Genomic DNA, 22,746 nt, shown 5'->3' on the forward strand with positions numbered 1-22,746 from the left:
CCTGCCCCAAGTACTAGCCAAGAGATGAAGCAGGAAGAGGGTGAGAGAGTGACAGACGTCTGCGGCCGATGGGCAGAAGACACTCAAACCTGCGTGGTGTCATGTGACCAAGGCCACCTGTGCTACACAGACACTTTGCCTCATCCTGCAACTCGACCCTGTGCCCCGGCTGGGGTCTCTGGAAGTGACCCCGGGACAGTGACTTCGCTACCAACTGAAATCAGCCCTGTGTGGTTTCGGTAACCAGGACACCACTGTGTCCCTACGTCAGGAGAGCAGGTCAGCAGGAGCCCAGAGTCGTGGGCGCTCGAGCCCCACGAGAGGTCAAACCTGTGTGCGAGGTGAGGAGCCTCTGAAGGCTGAGCGCCCCATGGGGGCCGCCCCCCAGCGCGCACGCTACTGGAGAGGGCATTCCAGAAACGCCAACGAGAGCAGGAGACATGACGGCACGCCAAGAGCGGCCGCAGCAAAGATCCTGACAAGCGCAGGGGTGGAGCCGTCTGGCCGCTCCCTACAGGTGGCGTGCGCGGGACACGGCAGGCCCACAACCGCGCTCGGGTGCACGCGAAAGCCTGTCGCCAACAGCCCCGCTCCAGCAACAGCTCCGATGTCGCCGGCCACCCCACGCGGCAGGAAAGAGGCACAGGACCTGGACGCCCTCCAGGGGTCCAGGTGGGGGAGGGAGAGCGGGTCAGTGGCTCTGGGGGAGACCGCGTGGGGTCACACACACACGGGTCACCGTTCACAGAACCGCACCTGAAGGAAGTACACTCGACCACACCACCAGCACCAACCGTGAGCGACACACGGACAGCTCTGCGGCTGTGAGTCAAGTACTTCGTGAACTGAAGATCGCCATCAAAACGTACACCGAATTAAGCAACATGAGGGACGTTAACAGAACAGATGTCCGTGCCGGCAAGTCCTGACCCAAGGGTTACTAAGGCGAGGAGTTTCCAACCTCCCTCCCGACCACCCTGTGCGCCCAGAGGGCCTGAATGGCCGGGGCCACCTTCAGTCCTGAGTGCCGTGTGGGAGCAGGTGAGCTGGGGCCCCCCTCGGCCCAGAGCACCGGCAGCTCACAGGACAGACTGCCCAGCAGGCGTCCGCACCTGAGCCAGGTGGTTCCGCTGGGCCTTGTCCTTGCTCCCGACCGAGGCCGTTGGGCAGGGCCCTCAAAGTGCTCCACGCTCAGGGCGGAGACCCTGCTGAAACGTGGCAGGTAGAGCCTTTCCACACCTGGATCCTTCCGGAGGGTCCCCCCTCGCAGCCTCTGCCCACTTCTAGCGGGGTCCAGCCTCGGGTTCCGCCAAAGCTCTGGAGGGGCCGACGGGCAAAGTCTTCTCGAACCCTTTCCCTTACCGGGGGCCACAGCATCACCTGCATTCCCAGACCACCCAACCGAGAAAAGCCGCTTACCTGGAAGAGTATGAAGATGAGGAACAGCTCGTAGACCACGCTGACGCAGAGCCAGAACCTCCAGTAGGCTACAAAGACACGGAGCACAGGCTCAGGCGGAGCCCCCAGGAGGGCGCAGCGGCTCCCTCACGGACGAGCACGGCCCTGCGCAGCGTGGCTCCCCCCCTCCCCTCCAGGTTCGGGCAGCTGCGGGGCAGGGGCAGCGCACACCCCTGTCCGTGTCTACTAGTCACCTTCTGCCCTCTGTCCTTAAGCAAATCTGCAGTACCCTTCAGACGCCCTCTACCAAGTTAAGAGAACCTACTAAGTCCAGCTCGCTCTTCTCCCGGGATGGGCAGGAAGTTCTACCCCTCCTTACTAGCGCTCACGTGAGGAATTACACCGCACGTTCTCTGACGCCGGGCCACCGCCGGGTCCCTGGGATAACCCGAACCTGGCTGTGGCGACCTCCTCCATTCTGGCAGGACGACTGGTCCCTGGGGTGGCTGCAGCTTACGTGAGGGGACCGCGTGCTTCCACGCCACGGGCGGGGCACATCGCACACGTCTCACCACAAAGAGAAACTAATTCTGTGAGGGGACGAAGGCCTTCCCCTTGCCGTGGCCGCCAGCGGACAGCACACACGTGTGTCCAACCATCTTGTACAGCTCAAACCCACACATCAGGGGTCGATTAAACCTCCACGGAGCTGAGAAAAGAAGAACTCGTCCCTCAAGATCCGTTTGAGTCGCCAGGACCCCTCTCCACACCTGGTTTTCATAGCTTGGCACGGAAACCTCGGTGTTTCACCAGGGGAGGAGATAAAGGCAGAGGGATTGCCTACGCTCTTCTGGGACACAGATGATAACTTTCGCCTTCCAAATGTCTTGATAATCCTGTTTAATAAAGGCCTAAAGTATCTACTTTCCCTTCACTTACGCCTGTTTACAAAAAAACCACCAGCCTGCTTTTAAAAACTCATTCCCCTTGAATAAAAAAGGTGGTGCTTGCAAACGTGGAAGACCCCCCGCCTGGCCTCGGGGACAGGGGCAGCTCGTAAGGGCTCCAGGGCCCACCCAGCACCCCAGGGGCCTGCACCTCACCTGCTCCCGAAAGCCCGGGCTGGTGTCACGGGCGGGAAGCGTGAAGATGGTCAGTTCTTAGGGCGGTTTGCTGAAGTACTTCCAGGGCACGGGATAAAAAGTGGACATGACACACTAGCCTTGCTACCCTTGAGTTTGGGAAAAGCCTGGAAAGTTCTCCCTGGTCAAGGGCTGCAGCAGGAACTAAAGGGCCTGCCGTAAAGCAACTCAGGGCACCTCCCCCGGAGCGCTCGCCCCATAACCATGCGACAGCACCTTCCCCGTGGACCCTCTGACGCTGAATCTGTCTCCTCGGCGACCACCGCCCCTGGCCAGGGCGCCGGCCATCTCCCGCTGCCCATCACCCTCTACCTGTAGAGCCCCCAGGGCCCCAGACCTGCCCACCCACCCCAAAAACACAGCAGGCGCTCCTTCTACAGTCCCACTGGGAGACTCCTGAGGCTGGTTTCCCTCAGTGGCCGCCCCACTGGCACGCTTACTTTCTCCCTAAGCATCGAGTCTGGCTGCCTCAGCAGCCCTGGCAATATTCTATTTGTTCCAGTGTACGGAGGGAGCCACAGATGAGAATAAAAATTGTGAAGAGAAGGATGCCATTTCAGTTTCGCTGGAAACTGCAGCCAATTCCAGTCCCCTCCCAGACTGTGGGTCGTGCAGCCCCACAGCATGTCCTTCCTGGAGACCCTCCCACTGTCCCCACAGCATGCTGCACAGGGCTGACAGGACTCACGTCCAGCGTGTCCTGATCTGGGAAGTCTGAGGCCTTCTGCCGACCAGGATCCCCACGTTGGTCAAACCACAGACTGGCAGGGAGACAGTTTACACCAAGCAACCACACCAAAAGGAAGGTGGAGCAGAGCTCAGAACACGAGCTGGGAGACCGCTTTCTGAGGACGGGGCCCTGGGTTAATGCGCACGCAGCCCCCAGAAACCACAGGGGAGCCTTTCAGATGAGGGTGACTGGCACCCCAACTGGACAGAGCGCAGGGTCGCCAGGAGTCCAGAGGCCAAACAGCCACCCATCGGCGGTCCGACCCCCAGGCAGGGCCCAGCGCCCCCCAGGGACTTGCCACGCCTGGAACCACTGACTCTTCCCAATCCAACAGGCACTTGCTGCCCCTGGACTTTTACTGTGATTTTTGGTGGTTTTTAAACTGTTCTCTCACTTCTCCACTGTTCGGCTGGGAGTTCAGACCCCGCAGAGGCCAACGAACTGAGCAGGTAGGGAGCTGGGGGGCTGGGCCCTCCCCACTGCCCCAGAGGCGGTGTCACCTGGCATCAATGTCCCCAGCACACTGAGGGGGGGCAGAGCAGCTGGCAAGCCTGGCCAGTGCAGGCTCCCTGTGCAGGGGCCTGCCTCACAGCCACAGCGCTCACTGACCTCTTCCAGAGGGCTGTTTGGTCACCTCCGCCACGGGCCTACGATGTGCTCACCCTCCAGCGCGGCTTCCCCTCCCCGGGCTCGGTGTCGAGTGACCGGTCCGATACATACACACAGACGCAAGGGCAGAGATTCACCACAGCCTGCTTTACGAAGGCTGGAGCGCGTGACGGTACGGGACTGCTAAGTAAACTGTCGTACATGGAATGATGGCCAGACAAGCAGCCGTTAAGTGTCTAGCTGTCCAATAAAAAATTCCTAAGGAGGGGCGCCTGGGTGGCGCAGCGGTTAAGCATCTGCCTTCGGCTCAGGGCGTGATCCCGGCGTTATGGGATCGAGCCCCACATCAGGCTCCTCCGCTATGAGCCTGCTTCTTCCTCTCCCACTCCCCCTGCTTGTGTTCCCTCTCTCGCTGGCTGTCTCTCTCTCTGTCAAATAAATAAATAAAATCTTAAAAAAAAAAAAATCCTAAGGAGCTGTCTGCATTAGCCTGAAGTGAGACACGCATGATATAAAATCACACCCAGAGGAGGAGCCCAGTTTTTAAGCTGTGTGTGTGTATATTCATAAAACCACGTTAAACTTCACAGTGGTCGTATTTTCCAAATATTCTACAATGAATATACATCCCTATTAACACAGAAAGGAAACATGTTACTAAGCTCTAAGAATTCAGGAAAATTCACCATGCCCTGCCCTTAGAGGCAGCCAGCCCCTCAGTGAGGCTGGAGCCCTAGATGCACTGGTGCTGGGGGCAGGACCAGGAGGGAAGACCAGGGACAGGACACGAGGCAGAAGCAGGGGGACAGGGCAGGGGGCAGAACCGGGGACAGGATAGGAGGGCAGGACCAGGGGCAGGACCGGGAACAGGATAGGAGGGCAGGACCAGGGGCAGGACCGGGGACAGGATAGGAGGGCAGGACCAGGGGCAGGACCGGGGACAGGATAGGAGGGCAGGACCAGGGGCAGGACCGGGGACAGGATAGGAGGGCAGGACCAGGGGCAGGACCGGGGACAGGATAGGAGGGCAGGACCACGGGCAGGACCGGGGACAGGATAGGAGGGCAGGACCAGGGGCAGGACTGGGGACAGGATAGGAGGGCAGGACCAGGGGCAGGATAGGGGGGGCAGGACTGGGACAGGATGGGGGCAAGACTTGGGGCACAGGACGGGGAATAGGACAGGGGGATAGGACCAGGAAGAGGACAAGGGGGCAGGAGCAAGGGCACACGATGGGGGACAGGACCACGATAAGGGGGCAGGACTGGGGGAGCAGGACTGGGGACAGGACTAGGGGCACAGGAACAGGATAAGGGGGCAGGACTGGGGACAGGATAGGGGGGCAGGACCGGGGATGGGATAGGGGCACAGGACGGGGGACAGGAACAGGATAAGGGGGCAAGACCGGGGACAGGATAGGGGGGCAGGACTAGGAGCAGGACTGGGGACAGGACAGAGGGACTGGGGACCAGACAGAGGGACACAGGACCAGGGACAGGATAAGGGGGGCAGGACTGAGGGCACAGGACGGGGGACAGGACCAAGATAAGGGGACAGGATGGGGGGCGGGACTTGGGGCACAGGACAGGGGGACAGGAACAGGATAAGAGGGCAGGACTGGGGGCAGGACCGGGGACAGGATAGAGGGACTGGGGACCAGAGGGACACAGGACCAGGGACAGGACAGGGGGACAGGGCTGGTGGCAGGACCAAGGGCAGCCTGAGTAATGCTCTGCAGCTCCGAGGCTCAAGGGGGTGTTAGAACTCCTCCCTTAACTTGGGGGTTGGGGGTCAGAGACAGGAAGACTCATTGCAGATGGCACACGGTGAGCACCTCAATGGTAGGGCCACCAGCTCAGGCCCACGCCGACCTCGTGGACAGTCCTGGGGCACCTCGCTCTGCAGAAGAAGCCCCCTAAGACAGAGTGGGTGGAAGAGGAAGAGAAGGACAAGGACAACGCAGGACAGGGTGAGGAGCAGAGAGGGGGGAGAAGGGGCTGAGACAAGAGGAACCCACCCCTCACCCTCCTCAGCTAATGACAGCATGCCTGGCCGGCCAGGAAGGGCTGGGAAGAGGGAGGACAGGACATTCGCAGCCGGCAGCACGGACGCGGAGTGACTGCTCAGGACAGAACTGTCATGTGGGCACACGCGGACAAAGAAAGGACAAGTTACCTGGATGAGGTCTGGAAAACGGCCCGTCTTTAGCTTGTGTGACTCCAAAACATAAGAAAACCAAAATACTGGCCACAATACCTCTGCAAATAAAGAACAGACAGCCCCTCAGTGCGCGTCTCCCAGGCGGGAGGGACCCCAGTGGGGCGGGAGGCGGCCTCGGGGGTACAGGTGGGCGACAGGGCAGCACCCCCCGCGGGAGAAGGCCCTTGGTTAGGGGCTGGGCTGCAAAGTGTACCCACTACTGCACGCCTCCCACTTAAGGAGCACCCACCATCCCACGTGTGAAAGATGCTGGGGTGGAACGGCTTTCTGCTCCCACGAGGCAAGGACTCGGCGGACAGCAGTGCGATCCACAGCACAGAGTGCACGCGCCGCACTGTGGTCGTCCAGACGCGTAGACTCGCGCCTGCGTGGTGCAAGGAGCAAGGACAGGCACACAGCCCTGCTCGCGGGCCGCTCCGACCACCGCCCTGCCCAGCAGAGGGTCTAAGGGCTGCCGCGCACCCCGGCCTTCCCACTGCCGGCAATCACGCGGGAAAGACGCACACGCCCGCTGTTTCCAGGTGGGTTGCTCTGCTCAAACACGCATACGACACAAGACCACACAAGAGGCCAAAGGTGTCAGCCTGAAAACACCTTATCCCCCTCCGCCCACGAAATGCACTCAGGAGTCGAGGGCAGGCACAGGTGAAGTCGGGCCGCAAGGGTGGTCAGCACCTGCCCTCACAGGGCACCCCAGGACACCCCCTGGCAGCCCTCTGCCTGTCTCCACCCCAGGGCCAGGACTGGGGCAGAGGGCTCTGTGCGCCCCTCACATGGCCAGGATGAGGTCTGATCATCCTGGGCGGTGTGCTGCTGTGGGCTGGCACACCCCCAGGGGACACCTGAGTCTCTGGGCCTGGCTCCCTGCTCCTGCAGCTGCTGGCCTCTGGACTGCAGGAGGCACAGAGGGACAGATGGACACTGGCCACAGTGCTCAGCAGGCAGGACCCATGTCCCCATCAGAGGATAAGGGGGCAGGACTGGGGGAGCAGGGGCCCATACAGAGGGCCCGGGGGTGCCCACCTGCCCAAAGACACACACTGGTCAGTTTGGGGGTGGGGGGAAGTCCACACAGGCTGCCTGGAGGAGCACGCAGACCCCCACTCAGCCACCTCCCAGTGTGACACCCTCCACGCCCAGGAGAGGCGCCTTCTGGTGTGATCCAGAGATGGCTCTGGAGTAATGGGTGACCAGCAGAGAGGTCACCATGAGAGCAGAACAAAGGAGGCGAAATCTCAGGGCGCCTGTGCCCCAGTGCTGCTGGATGACCCCTTCCCCTCCCCAGGTCCGCTTCATGATTCCAACCTTGGCGTCGCACCATAAGACATTTAGGGTTACTTAGCAAGACGTGTCCGTCAGGCGCAGAATGCACAGAACCCCCTATTCCCCACACCTACGTCCCCGTTAGCGCCCTACCCTAGTACGGGGCGTCTGTCACAACTCACGAGTCCATGCTGGTACGTTAACGACAGTCGGCTGTGTTTTCAGGTTTCCTCACTGTTTATCCAAAGCCCCCTTCCTGCCCCAGGATCGGCCCAGGACATTCCATCGTCGTGGCTCCTCAGCCCCTCTGGGTGGTGACAGGACCTCAGATTGTCCTTGCTTTGGGTGGCCTGGACAGTTTCGAAGAGGGTGTCCCCCAGTCAGTACTGCCAGCTGCCTCCTGTCATTCGTCAGGGTTGCACGTTCCGGGAGTAAGATCACATCACACCGACACAATCTTTATGTCCCCCCGCTGGGTGCACCCGTCGGGTGCCCTCCTGCTCTGCTCTTGGGAGGGTCCCTCTGCACAACCAGACTCAAGGACTGGGGGGTCGAGCCCCCACTCCTTGATAGGGAGCTCCTACATGTATTTGGAATCTGTCTGCTCGGGCGACTTGTCTCTGCTCCTTCACTTACTTACTGGACCGCGTACCTCAGGCGGACGGACGCGTGGGTGTGTATTTTATACTTGCGTTACACTGTGACGTTACTCTTTAAGTTTTGTTGCTCAAACTGTTCCCGCTGTGGCCGTTGCAAGCACTTTGTTGTCTCCCGTACCAGAGCTTTGACATACCCCATCCTTGCGGGATTTTGTGTTTTTCTGAGCTCTTCCTTTCTGGCGCTGGACGACCCCCCAGACCCAGCTTGGCATCTCCTGCCCCAGCCCTGGAATCAGCCTTTTCTCCAGGAGCCCTGGTTCCTTCACCGGAGGATGGTCTGGAACCAAGTTCCGGGGGCCGGTGTGCTCCTCGCCACTGGGGCGTCGTAGCTTCTGGGCCCCTGAGCCGACAGACGGAGCCGTGTGTACCGACTGCATCTACACCAGTCTGAACTATGTCCCTGTGTAACCGTCTGTGTCGGCATGAAGCGGGTGCCTCCGACTCCCGTCCATCATCCCACGGACCGTTCTCCCCTGATTCCCTGTCACCCCCACTCCATAGTGACACCCCAGGTTCCCAGCCTCCGCCGGCCACCGACTTGGTCCCTCCATTCCAGTGTGTGCGTGCAGCAGCGTCAGAGCTGTTAAGCTGGACCCCCGCGGGAAGCCCCCTTGAGCCTTGCAGACTCCAGCCCCATTGCTGAGGTGGCTTCAACGTGTGTCATACAGAGAGAGTCCTGCACCGTCTGCATCGCTCCCTGGGTTCCCCGACGTCCTGACTTAGTTCCTTTTCTCTAATTTGCATCCATTAGGTTTGCTCCCGGTTTTCTGATCAATGCGCAGGGTCCCATAGCTACCATTACGGTACCGTACAGAGCACTTTAAACACCCTCCAATCCCATGCTCCGCCCACAGACTCCCCCATCACCCCAGACACCACTGTTCTCACCATCACATGGCGGCACCTTTGCCAGAATGTCACATGGGAACATCACACAGTACGCGGCCCTTGCACACGGCTTCTTTCTCTTTGTAAGATGCATCAGAGCTCCACAGCAGGCCCCAAACAAAGTCACCTGGGCTGAGCCCCAGTCAGCAAACGACGACGGGCTTATCACCCACCAGAAGAGTCATCTCGACCGCAGGAATGCGACCTTTAACCAGTCGGCATGGAATTAGCTGGCCAGCACTAGGCAGGTGTAATCCGCCCCACCGACCACTTCTCTGCTCCTAATTTCCTTTACCTTCTTTACCTTCCCTTCCTTCATCTTCTGTCTCTACGAACCTTTCCTTTGCTGCAGCTTGGCGGAGCTCCTTCTACTGCTGGCTGGGATGCTGTCCAGCCATGAACCGCTGAATAAAGCCAACTGGATCTTTAAATTCACTTGGCTGAATTTTGTTATTTAACAATGGCTTCATGGGGCGCCTGGGGGGCTCAGTCGTGAAGCGTCTGCCCTCTGCTCAGGCCGTGATCCCAGGGTCCTGGGATCGAGCCCCGCATGGGGCTCTCTGCTCGGTGGGAAGCCTGCTTCTCCCTCCCCACTCCCCCTGCTTGTGCTCTCTCTCTCACTGGCTGTCAATCTCTCTGTCAAATAAATAAATAAAATCTTTAACAAAACAAAAACAATGGCTTCATAGCTCATTTCTTTCTGTTGCTTAGTAATATTTCATGGCCTGGGTGTCCCTGTATGTATCCGCACCTACTCGAGGGCGTGCTGGCTGCTCCAAGTCTGGGCAGTTATGAATAAAGCTGCTCTGACATACACGTGCAGGCTTTTGTGCGGACGGGAGTTTTCATTTCATTGGGATAAATACCTAGGAGTCCAGTTACTGGATCCCATGGTAAGAACTTCTGGTGTTGTATCTAAAAAGTCACCACCAAACCCAAGGTCACCAGATTTTCTACTGTTTGTTTCAGGAAGTTTTATAGTTTCTTATTTTACATTTAGATCTATAATCCATTTTCAATGATTGCGAAAAGTGTGAAGTCTGTATGTAGGTTCCTTTTTGTGCGTATAAACATCTATCTGTTCCAGCTCCGTGGGCTGAAAAGACTTTCTCCCCGAGCTGCCTGTGCCCCTCTGCCCGCAGCGGGGTGACTATCTGCGTGGGTCTGTTCCACTGACAGCTCTGCAGACACCACACTGGCCTCATCACCGCTGCCGGTCAGGGAGGCCAGGTAGGGTCATGCCTCCAGCTTTGCTCCTCTTCAGTACTACAGATCCGTTATATTTCCTGTGTGCTATAAATATGCAAACTACGCTCACATTCTACACGTGGTAACGTATGTATCTGCACATGTATGCTCATGCATGTATGCACACAGCCCAAAGGTCACCAGAGGCTAAACAGATCAGCAAGCAGTGGCCCGTCTACACAGCGACACACTCCGCAGCCACGAACCTGACCAACCCCTGACAGGCAGCAAACACGGACACACAAGGCCATCGTGCCACACGGAGGGACCAGACACGCAGTGCAGGCTGAGTGACTCCGTGTACGTGAAACTGTACCACGGGCAAGAAGAACCTGCAGGGCGGACGGCTGCGCCTCCACAGACGCATACCTCTGTGGAAACGCACTGAGCTGTGCGCTGCAGGTCTGCGTCGAATTACATTACTGGTCGATAAAGTCACCTCAGAAGAAGAAAACCTACTCCCCCAAAGTAACAGAATTTGTTCGATCCATAAAAAGAACAATGATATACAAGCTGCAATTAAGAACTTCAGGAACACAAGCTAATTTTCTACATTTTAAATAATGCAAACATTATTTTTCTTAACAATAAACATTATCTTTAGAAGCACTTTCTTTACATGAAACCTAAGCCTGAGGGCATCAAAAGCTCTGACATAAGCAAAGGGGCTGGGCTGGGGGCTGCCTCGGCCAGGCAGCTGTGCTGAAGTTGGGCGGGCTGCGGGCCGGCCCGGGGTCTGCGGGGTGCCACGACAGATCCCTGGAAGCGGCAGCAGCAGAGCCACAGATGTGTAAGGATGGGCTGGAAGCATCCCTGGGAAAACGGAGGCTTCCAGGGAGGAGCCAGGAGTAGGTTCCAGGCGCCACCTGCAGAATTACAGGGCCAGGGACTACGGGCCATGAAGATTTCCAGTGTCCCCCATGCACAGAACTTCAGAGAAGTGTCTGGGAACCCTTAAAGTCCCAACCCCCTCAAGGTCTCCCGCTTAGCGAAGTTGCACGGGGGCTGCTGGGGTGAGGGCCCAGGCGTCCCTGCTGCTCACTGTCCCAGCCCCTCATGTGCAGGGGCAGCTCAGGTAGGGGCCAGTGCAAGGTGCAAAGGTGGAACATACCCACATGGGTCCAGAGCTGCTGCCCAGACACAGCCAACAAGGCCCCTTAACCTCAGGGTCCAGGTTGGAGGAGCTCGCCGGCAGGCGCCGGGTGAGTAAGAACCAACGTCCTGCCCTTGGAGGGCACTTCCAGGATGCCCCACATGGGCCACTGCGGCTGGGGTTGTGCTCTAAACTGTGACAACTCTTGCCTGGAACTCCTCATCGCTGGCCTAACCTCACAGCCACAGGGGGACAGCCCTCGAATGTGACCAAGTCCTGCTTTCTGGTACTCCCTGCCCATGTATGCCCAGCAGGTCCCAGTGCGGACAGACAAGTTCACAGAGGAGGCCGCATTCTACTTGGAAACCCCCATTAAGCAAACTCGGGCTCCCACCACGACCTCACTGTTTCCCCGTCCACAGGTTCAGTGTCCCTGGTGAAGGAACCCACCACAGTGAGGGCAGCCTCGGGCCACCCAGAGGGGCCAAGCTCCCTCTCCTACTTATGGACTCCATTACCTATGCACGCTGCACCGACCGGCTCCCCCTGCACCAGCAGGGCACCGAGCAATGGGCACTGCCCGAGTGGACATGTTAGACTTGGAGGCTGACTCCCAGGGCTCTGGAAAAAAGAGGAAGACCCAGCAAAGACGCCTGGCAGACAATGTGGGAGAGGCGGGAGGATATCCCGCAAAGCGTGCAACCAGGAGCCAGGGCGTCTTCTCACTGAGGACAAGGCATGGGCCTCCTGTGGGAGCAGAGTCCCCACTCTCTGGCTGCAGCCCAGGAGACCAGACGGGGGCTCTGCAATGCGCGCACACATAGGCGGCCAGGCACGCTGCTGACAGGGGGCACCTAACGTCCTGGCATCCTAACAGGCTAGACACCTGTGGAGCACATAACGGTGCTCATGCCGTACTCCCAGGCAGATGCTAACACCCCCACTTCTCAGGCCCTGGCCCCACCAACCAGATCTGACCAGCGGTCTTCCAGCACCGCTCTCTGCCTCTGTCCCTGCCCTGGTGCCCCGTCCCACTAGAGCAAGTGGGCCAGAGAAGCAACGGGGGGTTCACGGGCCCAAGGTGTCCGTCCAGTACAGAAACCCCACAGCAATCAGTCCTAAAACCAGCTTATCTCCCTCACACACTTCTGAGAGTGGCCTCAGAACCTGTGGGATTCCGGCAAACAACACGCTCTACCAGCTACTCTGTGTCTGGAGATAATACTGAAAAGGCAGGCTACCCACTTCCTGACCTGCAGGATGACACCGTCCATAAGAAAGCCCGTCTAAAATCTTCAGAGAGCATTAGTATCAACAAAGATCAAGAATGGTGCTGGCGGACAGGAGAGACTCGTCCGCCACCGGCCATCACAGAAATCTGGAGACCCCCAGACACCAAAACTCACAGGCTCTGCGATACTGTGATTTATATTAAGAAAGATGTATCTCTCCATCCTTGTTTCTGGCACAGAACCCCTAAGCCCTTGGCATCTCTGCTGTGATCCAGGAGGCTTTTGTTATGTGAATGAGGTGACTTTGGGACCCTCGTCTAAGGATGAGGACTGGCTGCCAGGAGAGCCAACCAAGGGACCACAGGGTTGGTTCTGTCCCACCCTCTGACCTCCGGGGATGGCAGCGGGGCTGAAGGTTGAGTTCAATCGCCAGAGGCCAATGAGTTAGTCAGTCATGGCTAAGTAACGAAGCCTCCATAAAACCCAAAGGACAAGGTTTTGAGAACTTCTAGGTTGGGGAACACGTGGACATCCGGGGAGAGTGGTGTGCCTGGAGCAGCCGTGGACATTTCCCCAGACCTCACCCTGGGCATCTCTTCCATCTGGCGATTCCTGACTTGGATCCTTTTGTAATCAGCTGGTGATCTAGTGAGTAAAATGTTCCCCTGAGTTCTGGGAGCCGCTCTGTCAAATGAATAGAACCAAGAAGTCATGGGAACCTCTGATTTACAGCCGCTTGGTCAGAAGCCCAGGTGACAGCCCCGACTTGTGACTGGCACCTGCACTGGGGGAATGAGGACAGTCTTGCAGGACTGAGCACTCAACCCATGCGACCTGCTGTTGTCTCTGAGCAGGTGGTCTCAGGACCGAGCTGAACTGTAGGACACTCAGGTGGTGTCCAGAGCACTGCTGGTGGGTGTGCAGGGAAGCCACCCTTTCCATCAGACCCGGTGACCCTTCTGGGCTCCACCCCTGGTGCTGTTGCAGCATTCTGATCTGTTACTTGTGCAAATCCCACGCAAGCTACAGGTCCCACGAGAGATGGTACCCTCAAGGGTCCTGGGACCGGTGGAAGTGGGGTTAAAAAAAGCCACACAGCTCCAAGAGGCAGCCTGGAGAGAGGCTTCAGGCACATGCAACGGCGAGGTTGAGAGCCCAAGCAGCCTTTGAGTGGAGATTGGACCAAGCCATGGGCCACGGGCCAGCCTGACAGAGCAAGGACCCATACCCAACCATGCCAGGCGTCTGTACCACCCAGGCTGGGGGCCTGGTTACCTCTTGGTGTTATAGGCTGTGTCTCGAGGTGTCTCCTCCAGCAGAGTCACGTAGCCAAGCACACAGGTGAGGATGAAGAGCACAGTTAGGGTGTGGGCCCGCCTGAAATCCAAACACACAGAGAGAATGTGTCAGAGCACAAAGCACGACCACACCTGTGACATGAGCTCAGCCTTCAACCTCACACTCCGAAACACTGACTGGGAGTCCCTAGTAGGGTGGCTCCGGGCTGGCTCTGCGTTTGCTGTGTCAGCCCATCAGTTAAGTGGGAAGAGCCCCAAGCTGCCAGGAGAGCACACGGCATACTGGAATGTTCAAGGCTGCCGCTCAGAGACAGAAGGCTGCGTCTCCTGTCTGGAGCTGGGGTCCACTGCTCAGGGAGACTGGGCAGTAGGTAAACATGGCAGTTTTCACTGAGCAAGATACGACCAGCCTCAGAATTTGTGAAATGACCACATCTGAGAGATCTGAAAGGACAGCCCAAGAATCAAAGAGGTGAGAGAAAGAGATACCAGGATCCAAAATGAGGAGGTGAGTGTCCCCAGCAGTACCATCTACTCAGAAGACCTGGCAGAGACATGGGCTCCGGCCCCTTCTGACCATCCCCACTCTGGAAGGAGGAGGCAAGGCTCTCTGGCAGCCAGTGGGTGCACCTCCCCTGGAATCAGGGCCCACAACCAGTCAGGTACCCGGACCGCAGGGCAAGCAGCTGACGCCGAGATAAGCCTGCACACTGCCCCATGTCAGATACCACCCTGGCCCTCTGCATTCTAACAACTGCTTACAACGGGAGTCACAGACCCAAATCCCAAATCCAGATGAGCAGAGAATGTCCCTGGAAAGCATGCAACCCCTCCAAGCCTCAGGGTCCTCATTTCTAAATGAGGATGCTTCCAACCTTGAATGATTCCATACCCAACAAACACCCTTCAGGAATGAATGTGAACACTCTGAGCAGGAATAAGGAGAGAGGAAGGAGAGACGGAGGCCTGCTCCAAGAGGACCACTAACTGAAGTCTTCAGACAGAAAGAAACCAGGCCACAGGAAGGAATAAGGAGCAACAGAAATGGTAAACGCCTGGTGAAACAGACGGTTCTCCCCAGTTCTTCAAAACGTGTCTAACTACTGAAAGCAGCCACTGTAACACTGTGTGGTGAGGGCCCCCGCAGCCAAAGGGGAGAGGCTGAGTGGGTCCACACAGACCTGATGTGGCAGAGCGGGGAGACTGGGACCATGAAAGCTCAGGAGGACTCACTGCATCCCCAGGGCAACGCATTCGCTGAAGCGGAGCACACGATCAACACGGGGCGGGGGAGGGGCAGGGGACAGAGACGGAGCCAAGGAATAAAACGGCAGACCTAAACACATCAATAATTGAACGTAAATTACCTAAAACAACAACTGAACAACGGAGACTGTTACACGCCCAGCACCGCGTGGCTGTGAGGGGTCTCAGGCGCACGGGTGAGAGGCCAGCGTCCAGAACTCACGCACCTCGTGACCCCGTTTACATGGCACTCTCCAAGGCCAAACTACGATGACAGAGAGCAGGCCAGAGACCGGGGGGAGGTTGCGTTCCATGCCCTGCCTGTGACGGCGGTTACAGGCACCTGCGTGCACAGAAGCTCACGGAACTGTGCACCCTACGAAGTCGGACTTGCTGTAGGTAACTTACAAGAGAAAATAAATAAAAATCTCTAAATTGCTATGTATAGACCATTTCTGATACAAGGTCAGAATCCAGGGAAGTGTGTTGGGAGAGCCCCCGAGTGGTCTGAAGGGGTGCAGAGCAGAATGCCAGTCCCACGCACCTCCGAGAAGGCACTACCCAGAGACCAGCTCAGAGCAAGAAGCCTCTGGACCCAATTCCCACCCCCAGCAATTCTGAGAAACAGTGGGTTTCTCCAAAGGCTGCACATTTCTGAAGTGACCCTTGACAAAGGAGAAGTGCTGAGAGTTGTGGACAGCCTCCTCCGCACGGCTTCCCCAGCCGAGGACTCCAAGGGAGGGACAGGTCTGGGGGGCTCTAGGCCTCCAGGGGGCTCCAGGCCTCCAGGTGGGGCGAAGTGCCCACAGCAGGCTGACCTGACCAACAGTATGCAGGGTGCATAGGAGCATCTGGTGGGGGCGCCCGCCCAGGAGAGAGATGGGACCATCGTCCCAGGGCCCAGCCATGGGACTGCACAGCTACCTGGCCCACAGGTTCTCAGCAGGGCAAGTGGCTACAAGCAAACAGATGGGAAGAAGCCCCAGCCTGAGGGAGAACAGAGAGTAAAATAGGTAATGGCCCAGAAGCTGGCATCAGAGTCACAGAAAAAAACAGAAGCCAGTCAGTTTGAGGAGAAGTAAACCACATGTTCTGGAAGAGACCAGCAGGGCAAAGGGAACACCTCACTGCCGCTATGTGGCCCAGGACCCGTCCATGCTGCTTCAGGGACACCAGCACACCAAGGCGCTGCGCACGGGCCAGCGAACAGATTGCTGGGCGGTCCGCCACAGTCCCTGGGCACCCTGCCACCCCTCCACGCACAGGCACTGGGTTGTGTGCAGGATCTAAGACACACGCGGCACAGGAGGCACCCCTGCAGATGTCCCACCAGGACTGCATCTCCGGAGCACAGCAGCTAAAATTAAAACGTGAAAGCCTTTGGTCCTGGGTCTTTTTTTTTTTTTTTTTTTTAAGTAGGCTCCACATAGAGCCCAACACAGGGCCTGAACTCACAACCTTGAGATTAAGATTTAAGCTGAAATCAAGAGTTAGACACTTAACTGACTGCGCCACCCAGGCACCCCTGTCCTGGGTCTTAAAAAAATGACTTTAACCCTCTGGTTTCTTTCATATTACTTTCCACAAACACAATACTCTTCCTGTACTTTCTCTGGGCTAAAACACATCCTTGAGGAGCCCGGGGCAGTTCTGGTCATGTATCTTTCCATCCTCCTAAAAACACAAGGATTACCTGAAAAATAAAAACAACTATTGGTCCCTTGGGATCGATGTTCACACTGTCATTCAGGCAGTCACCCCTGGCCCTGCAGAAGCAGAATTAGAAATAGATAGGACTTCCTCTGTCCCATCCGAGGCAGGAAGGAAGCAGACAGTCAAAGACCCAGGGGAAGAGGACAGGGCAGCACAGTCTCAAAACAGACTCTAGAACTGCTAAATCAAGTGCTATTAGAAAGTAAAATCTTTATTATTAAATTATGAAATCCATCTTTAAAAGCTCCCTCCTTCTGTACAGCAAAGGAAATCATGAACAAAAAGGAAAGGCGACCTACGGAAAGGGAGAAAATATTTGCAAATCACGTACCTGATAAGGAGCTACTATCCAAAACACGTCAAGAACTCACACAACTCAACAGCAAAAAACCAGTCTGATTAAAAAATGGGAAGAGGATCTGAGTAGACACTTTTGCAGTAAGACATGCAGATGGGCAACAGACAGGAAAAGGTGGTCAACATCACCAAGCAGCAGGGAAATGCAAATCAAAACCACAGGGAGACACCACCTCACTCCGGTCAGAATGGCTAAAACGAACAACGCAGGAAACGACAGGTGTTGGCGAGGATGCGGAGAGAGGGGCACCTTCCTCTTACACTGTGTGGGAACGCAAGCTGGGGCGGCCACTGTGGAGCAGTATGGAGGGTCCTCAAGAAATTAAATAAAATTACCATGAGAACCAGTAATTCCACTACTGGGTACTGGAAAGAAACAAAAACACCAAGTTGAAAAGATGTCTGTACCCTATGTTACCACAGCATTCTTGATAGTAGCCAAAATACAGAAGCAGCCCAAGGGTCCATCCATAGATGAATGGGTAAAGCAAATGTATATTTATACAATGGAATATCACTCAGCCACAAACAGGAAGAAATCTTGAAATCTGCAACACGGGAGGGACCTGAGGCATTGTGAAGTGAGTGAGACAAACACTGTGCGGTCTCTTACATGTGGAATCTGAACACAAAAACCAAACTCCTAGGGGCGCCTGGTGGCTCAGTTGGTCGGGCATCCAACTCTTGATTTCGGTTCAGGTCACAATCTTGGGGTCGTGAGATTGAGCCTCGCGTCGGGCTCCACACTGGGCACGGAACCTGCTTAGGATTCTGTCTCTTCCTCAACCAGCTCGCACGTGTGCGCGCACTCTCTCTCTCCAAAACAAAACAGAAAAACTAAACTCATAGAGAACGGGTTGATGGTTGCAGGTGGGACAATAATAAAGTTGCCTTCTTGATAAAAAAAATTTTGTCAAGTCACTTTATAAATTTACTGTATTGACCCACAGTGATGTTTAACTGGCACCTCATTTGTAGTTCTCCGAGCACTGTCAACATATGATTACATACCGTGCTGAAGAAACAATACTATCAGCCCAGTTCTTTTTTTAAAAATACATATATATTTTAAAGATTTTATTTATTTATTTGACAACAGAGAGAGAGAGCACAAGCAGGGGGAGCTGCAGACAGAGGGAGGGAGAGGGAGAAGCAGGCTCCCCACCGAGTAAGGAGCCCAACGTGGGGCTTGATCCCAGCACTCTGGGATCACGACCTGAGCTGAAGGCTTCACCAAGTGAGCCACCCAGGCGCCCCAGTCCAGTTTTTTAAGGGCAGAATCGTAGGTGCAGACCACCTGCTATCATTAAGATGAAGTAGTGTTTGCATGGTCAGGGGCTCAATCCCTGACAGAGCACTTTTAACAGGCAGCTTGTGGCAGAAGAAGGAAGTCCCAGGGCAGCATCCAGGAGAGAGAGAACTCCATTAATTCTAATTTTCAGACCATCGCTCAATCCATGGCCTGTGCTTTCCTCTGATTTTTCACTGTAAAGTTTACGTTTCCCACTTTCACATTTTTCCTTGCAGAGGCAAAGGGACATAGTGGGAAAGTATGGCTTTTATTATCAGGGTTGCAACTCAGTACGCTTGCGGTCTTGAGTAACTTTCTTCATCGTTCAGGTTTAATTTCCCACCTTCAAAATGAGAATAGAAATACTGACTTGCAAGTTTGGTGTAGAAAATAAAAACATTACCTGTAAGTTTGGTAAAAACAAAACCAAAACCAAACACGACCCCCTTGTCTCGCACACAGCACCATTTCCACATCTATGGAAATGCAGAGGACCACTCTACAGGCAGACCTCCCTGTCCCTCCCAGATGCCTCCCTGCTCAACCTCCCAGGTGCGTGGGGAAGACAAGTGCCTCCCTCGGTTCAGTGGCTAAGAGATAACTCAGGGGAGGTTTGGATCCTGTGATCCAGGCACAGGACGAGAGTGGCCGTAAATCCTGTGACTCCCCAGTCACTCAGCAAGAGCGAAGGCGTGAGGACAGCTGGCTCCCCGCCACTATGAATGGAAAATACCCAGATGTCAGTCCCTCCCTAGAGATGACCACGCTCATTATGCCAAGTGGGCAGAAAGGAAGGCCCGCCAAACCAATTAGAGAAAACATGAAGGTGTGGCCGGCACACTGAGAGCACAAGGAAGCCTCAGCCAGGAAAGGCCAAGGCCAGAGGGCCTGCCCCAGGCATGCAAGAGGTGCTTGCGGCCATGACACTGACCCTCCTGGCCTGCTGACCAGCATGACTAAAAAGGCATCAGCTGCTGAGTCAAGCTTCCTACACGTGGGCAAAGCTGGTAAACCCCTGCCCCACTGTGACTGAGAAAGGCATCTTCCAGAACCTGGGTCATTCGCATCACCTCTGCGTGCTCTTGCGGCTACCATATGACACACCGCAGACAGCAGAGTCCTGGGGATCACTAAGAGTGCTCACCCGAGGCCTGGTGGCATAAGACGCATGCACTCCCAGAACGTCACAACCATCCCTCCCCTCCTGCCTTAGGAGCTGGTTAGGAAGTGTGCTAACCCAATAGCAATTCACCCAACTTCCATCTCCAGGTGGCAACATTCGGTACCACCTCTTCAGGACATCAAGTCTCCAAGTGTCTCCTGAGCGATCTTTAGGAAATGAGAGCTACCACGTCTTTGTGCCATTCCTCTGAGTCTGTGGTTCTACACTGCCTCCGGATGTTCCACGGTGGAGACCACAACTGGTAGAAGAGGGGGTGTTCTTGCCACTGCAGAACTCAGGAGTCCTCATGCCCCCTCCCTTGGGCCTGGTTTCTGAGAGCCCAGCTTCAAGTTCCAAGGGACAGGCAAAGGCAAACCCTGAACCCTAATTACGTACCCTGTGGCTGACAAGTGGTAACAAAGACACTCAGAGTCCTACGCGGCCCAGTACGAACACCAGCATGGGGAATCTTTTGTGAAAATCCTAAAAACAAGGTTTTGAATCATACAAAAGTTCCTTTGAGTAATTCCGGAACACAAAATCACTTCCACAAATATATACTTTTAGTCTTTAAATGAATTTTTTTATAACATTCATTACTAAAATTCTCTAAAACACAAGTTTTTTAAACCCTAACACAACAAGCAGTGAGAGGAGACTCAGAAGGTGGCAAGTCGCTAAGCTCTGCAGGTAAGAATTAGTAATTCTCACCAAGCAGGCATGTGGTTGCCTGCCTTAAGGAAACGTGAAGCTCCTTCCCTATACAGGTGAGGGGGAGGCCTGGGATGCAGCAGGAACCTGCAGACCACAGACTGCATCACCAACCAGTGCCAGGGCACAGTACGCATCACACCTGTACTGGGGACCCACCAGGCAGGTACCTGAAACCTGCAGCCCCGTCACATTCCCTCCTGGTCCCCACCAGCCCTCCTCATAGGTAAGCTCAGCTACAGCAGGCATGTGTGTGTCCAACTCCCAACTGACCACGCCCCCTTGTGGGCAGGACCTGAGAGGGGTGCAGGCTCCTGTGTGCTTCTGAAGCAGTCCGCAGGCGCCTTTCACTGCACGGGTGAGATGTGTGCTCCCTGGCTTCTGCTGGTGCTGCAACCCTCAGCATCCCTTCAGCTAGGACATTTCCTGCCTTCTGAAGTTCCAGGTTTATGCCAGAATCTAAGCTTCCCGTTTAGTTCTCTGCTGCAATCCACAGAACAGTACCTGGCACACAGGCGGGGCCCCCAAAATATGTGAATGAATAGGAAACAGGAGCCGGGCACAGCCACCGCATTTCGCATTTCGGGATGGTACCCTCCCTCCTGCAGTCTGAAGGGGGTTGCTGGTGTAGGGGCCTGATCTTCATGGGGCAGGTTCTGCAGGGTCCAAGAGTGCTCCAGGCACTAGCTCCGGGGCCACAGCTCCCTTGATGAGGCACGCTGTCCCTCTCTCCCTCCCACTGGCCCCACGGCCACCTGAATGCATTATGTCCCCAAGGCAGGGCTGGTAGCCATTCCTGTGCCGCAGCTGCCGACACCCACAGGGAAGACAACAATTTCGTCCAGATGCAGGGCTGCACCCCTACGAACACCCCCCTTCCTGCACGGCTCCTGAGTCTGACAAAAACCAGGACACCCATCCAGCCCCACGTGCACCTCCTCCACGGTTCCTACCGTAGAACAGCACCTTTCCCTAAACAGGCAGTTACTCCCCTGTCAGGCTCTCCTCTTCCCTGATCTGATCTTCCGTGACAAGCCCACAACTGGGTTCTCTGAACAGGTGCTTCCAGGTGGCATTCCCTTCGCCGCTGGTGGCCCCGTCTACTTCGCCTGTCCCCCCGCCGACCACAGGACCCAAATGCCGGCACTGTCCTGTTTAGCTGGACAAGAACTGAGCATCCAGTGAAGAAAAACCAAACTCCAACCCTCATGGAGCATGCTTTCTAGTACATGGGGTTTCTCTCTCTTAACAAGGAGGATAGAGACTCGGAAAGGTTAAGGGTTACCCCAAGGTCACAGAGACCTCTGGCGTAGGACCCACTCCCGGGACCTCAAATACATGGGTGCCAAACTCAGCATAAAGCAAGAGCACGAAGTCTCCCAACACAGGCTCCGGGAGGGCAGGAGCTGCTCCTGGGGGCTTCTCCTTCCCCGACACCCACTGAGACAGCCTGCGGGACAGCCTGCCCCGAGGCTTGGCTTGGACAGAGTCGAACAGGCGTCGAGAGCCGGCTCCGCGAGCAACAACCGAAGAGGGACTGAAGCTGCACCTGACAAACACCCACCCCGCTCCCGCACGTGGTGGGGCGCTCGTGCTAGCGGCTGCCACTGCTACGTGCCTGGAGCGCAGACCACTTCACAGACAGAAGCAGCGGACATCAGAAAAAGGGGACACGACGGCGGGCACAGGTGAACGTGGGCCAGGGCAATCAGGAAAAGCCTTTCCGACGTGACTCTGGGGCCTAGTCCTCCCGGGATAAGGGGCAGGGGCCAGCGGCACGGGGCGGGACCACCGGGGTTGGCCGGGCGCGGCTGGGCTGGGCGGGGCCGTCCCGGGGACTCGCGGCCGCCGCTCACCGCAGCACCCCGCGCCCACGCCCCTCACGACCCCGGCGGCCCCTCCGCCGACCCCCACCCCTCACCAGAAGAAGGTGTTGGTGCCGTCGTCGTAGACCTCGGACTCCGTGCTGCGGCGGCCCGCGCCCGGCCCGCTCGCTCGGTCCGCTGCCGCGCCGTCCGGCGGCTCCTCCAGCGAGGCCTTGCCCGCGGGCACAGGGGACCCCGGCCGCGGCCCCCCGGCGCCTCTGCGCTCGCCCCTCCGCATGGCGCCCGCCCAGCCGCTCCGCCCCGCGCCTTGACCCCACGCACCGCGGGTCACCGCGAGGGCGCGCTGCGCACGGCGCGGGGAGCGCCGGGAAGGGGTCGCGGCGCTGCCTCGGCGGGGTCTCGGGAGAGCTGGGGCGGGGGGCGGCTAGGAAAGGGTGTGCTGTGCATTGTGGGACTTGTAGTCCGCGCGCCTGGGCCGCGGGGCACTCTGGGCCTCGTAGTCTCCGATGCCGCGGGTCAGAAGCAGTGGTTGCTGGGAAGAATGCCGCCTAGTTGCTAGGAAGCCGGAGCAGGCTGGCTAGTGGAGTGGCCTCTCCCCGGGGCCTCGGGTACGGGCTGCTCCGGACCCTCCTCGCCAGGCGGCCGGACCCCAGCCCCTCCA

General features: G+C 56.9%; 1 protein-coding gene across 2 annotated transcripts in view; it reads right to left on the reverse strand.

The window, feature by feature from the left end:
• The window catches only part of PTDSS2 (phosphatidylserine synthase 2), a 26,527-nt gene extending 4,000 nt beyond the window's left edge, over window positions 1–22,527 (reverse strand). The window contains exons 1-4 of one of the 2 annotated variants that reach the window (XM_057317278.1): window positions 22,407–22,527; window positions 13,758–13,859; window positions 6,055–6,137; window positions 1,420–1,487 (exon numbers count right to left, since the gene is read on the reverse strand). Coding sequence is in view for 1 of the 2 variants with exons in the window: in XM_048215912.2 (XP_048071869.1) it covers window positions 1,420–1,487; window positions 6,055–6,137; window positions 13,758–13,859; window positions 22,181–22,362 (435 nt within the window). In the remaining variant the exon portion in view is untranslated. The other variant, XM_048215912.2, reaches the window with a different exon arrangement.
• Between the last annotated feature and the right edge of the window lie 219 nt (window positions 22,528–22,746).

The sequence above is a fragment of the Ursus arctos genome, unplaced genomic scaffold (assembly GCF_023065955.2).
Source record: "Ursus arctos isolate Adak ecotype North America unplaced genomic scaffold, UrsArc2.0 scaffold_23, whole genome shotgun sequence".
NCBI classification, from domain to species: domain Eukaryota; kingdom Metazoa; phylum Chordata; class Mammalia; order Carnivora; family Ursidae; genus Ursus; species Ursus arctos.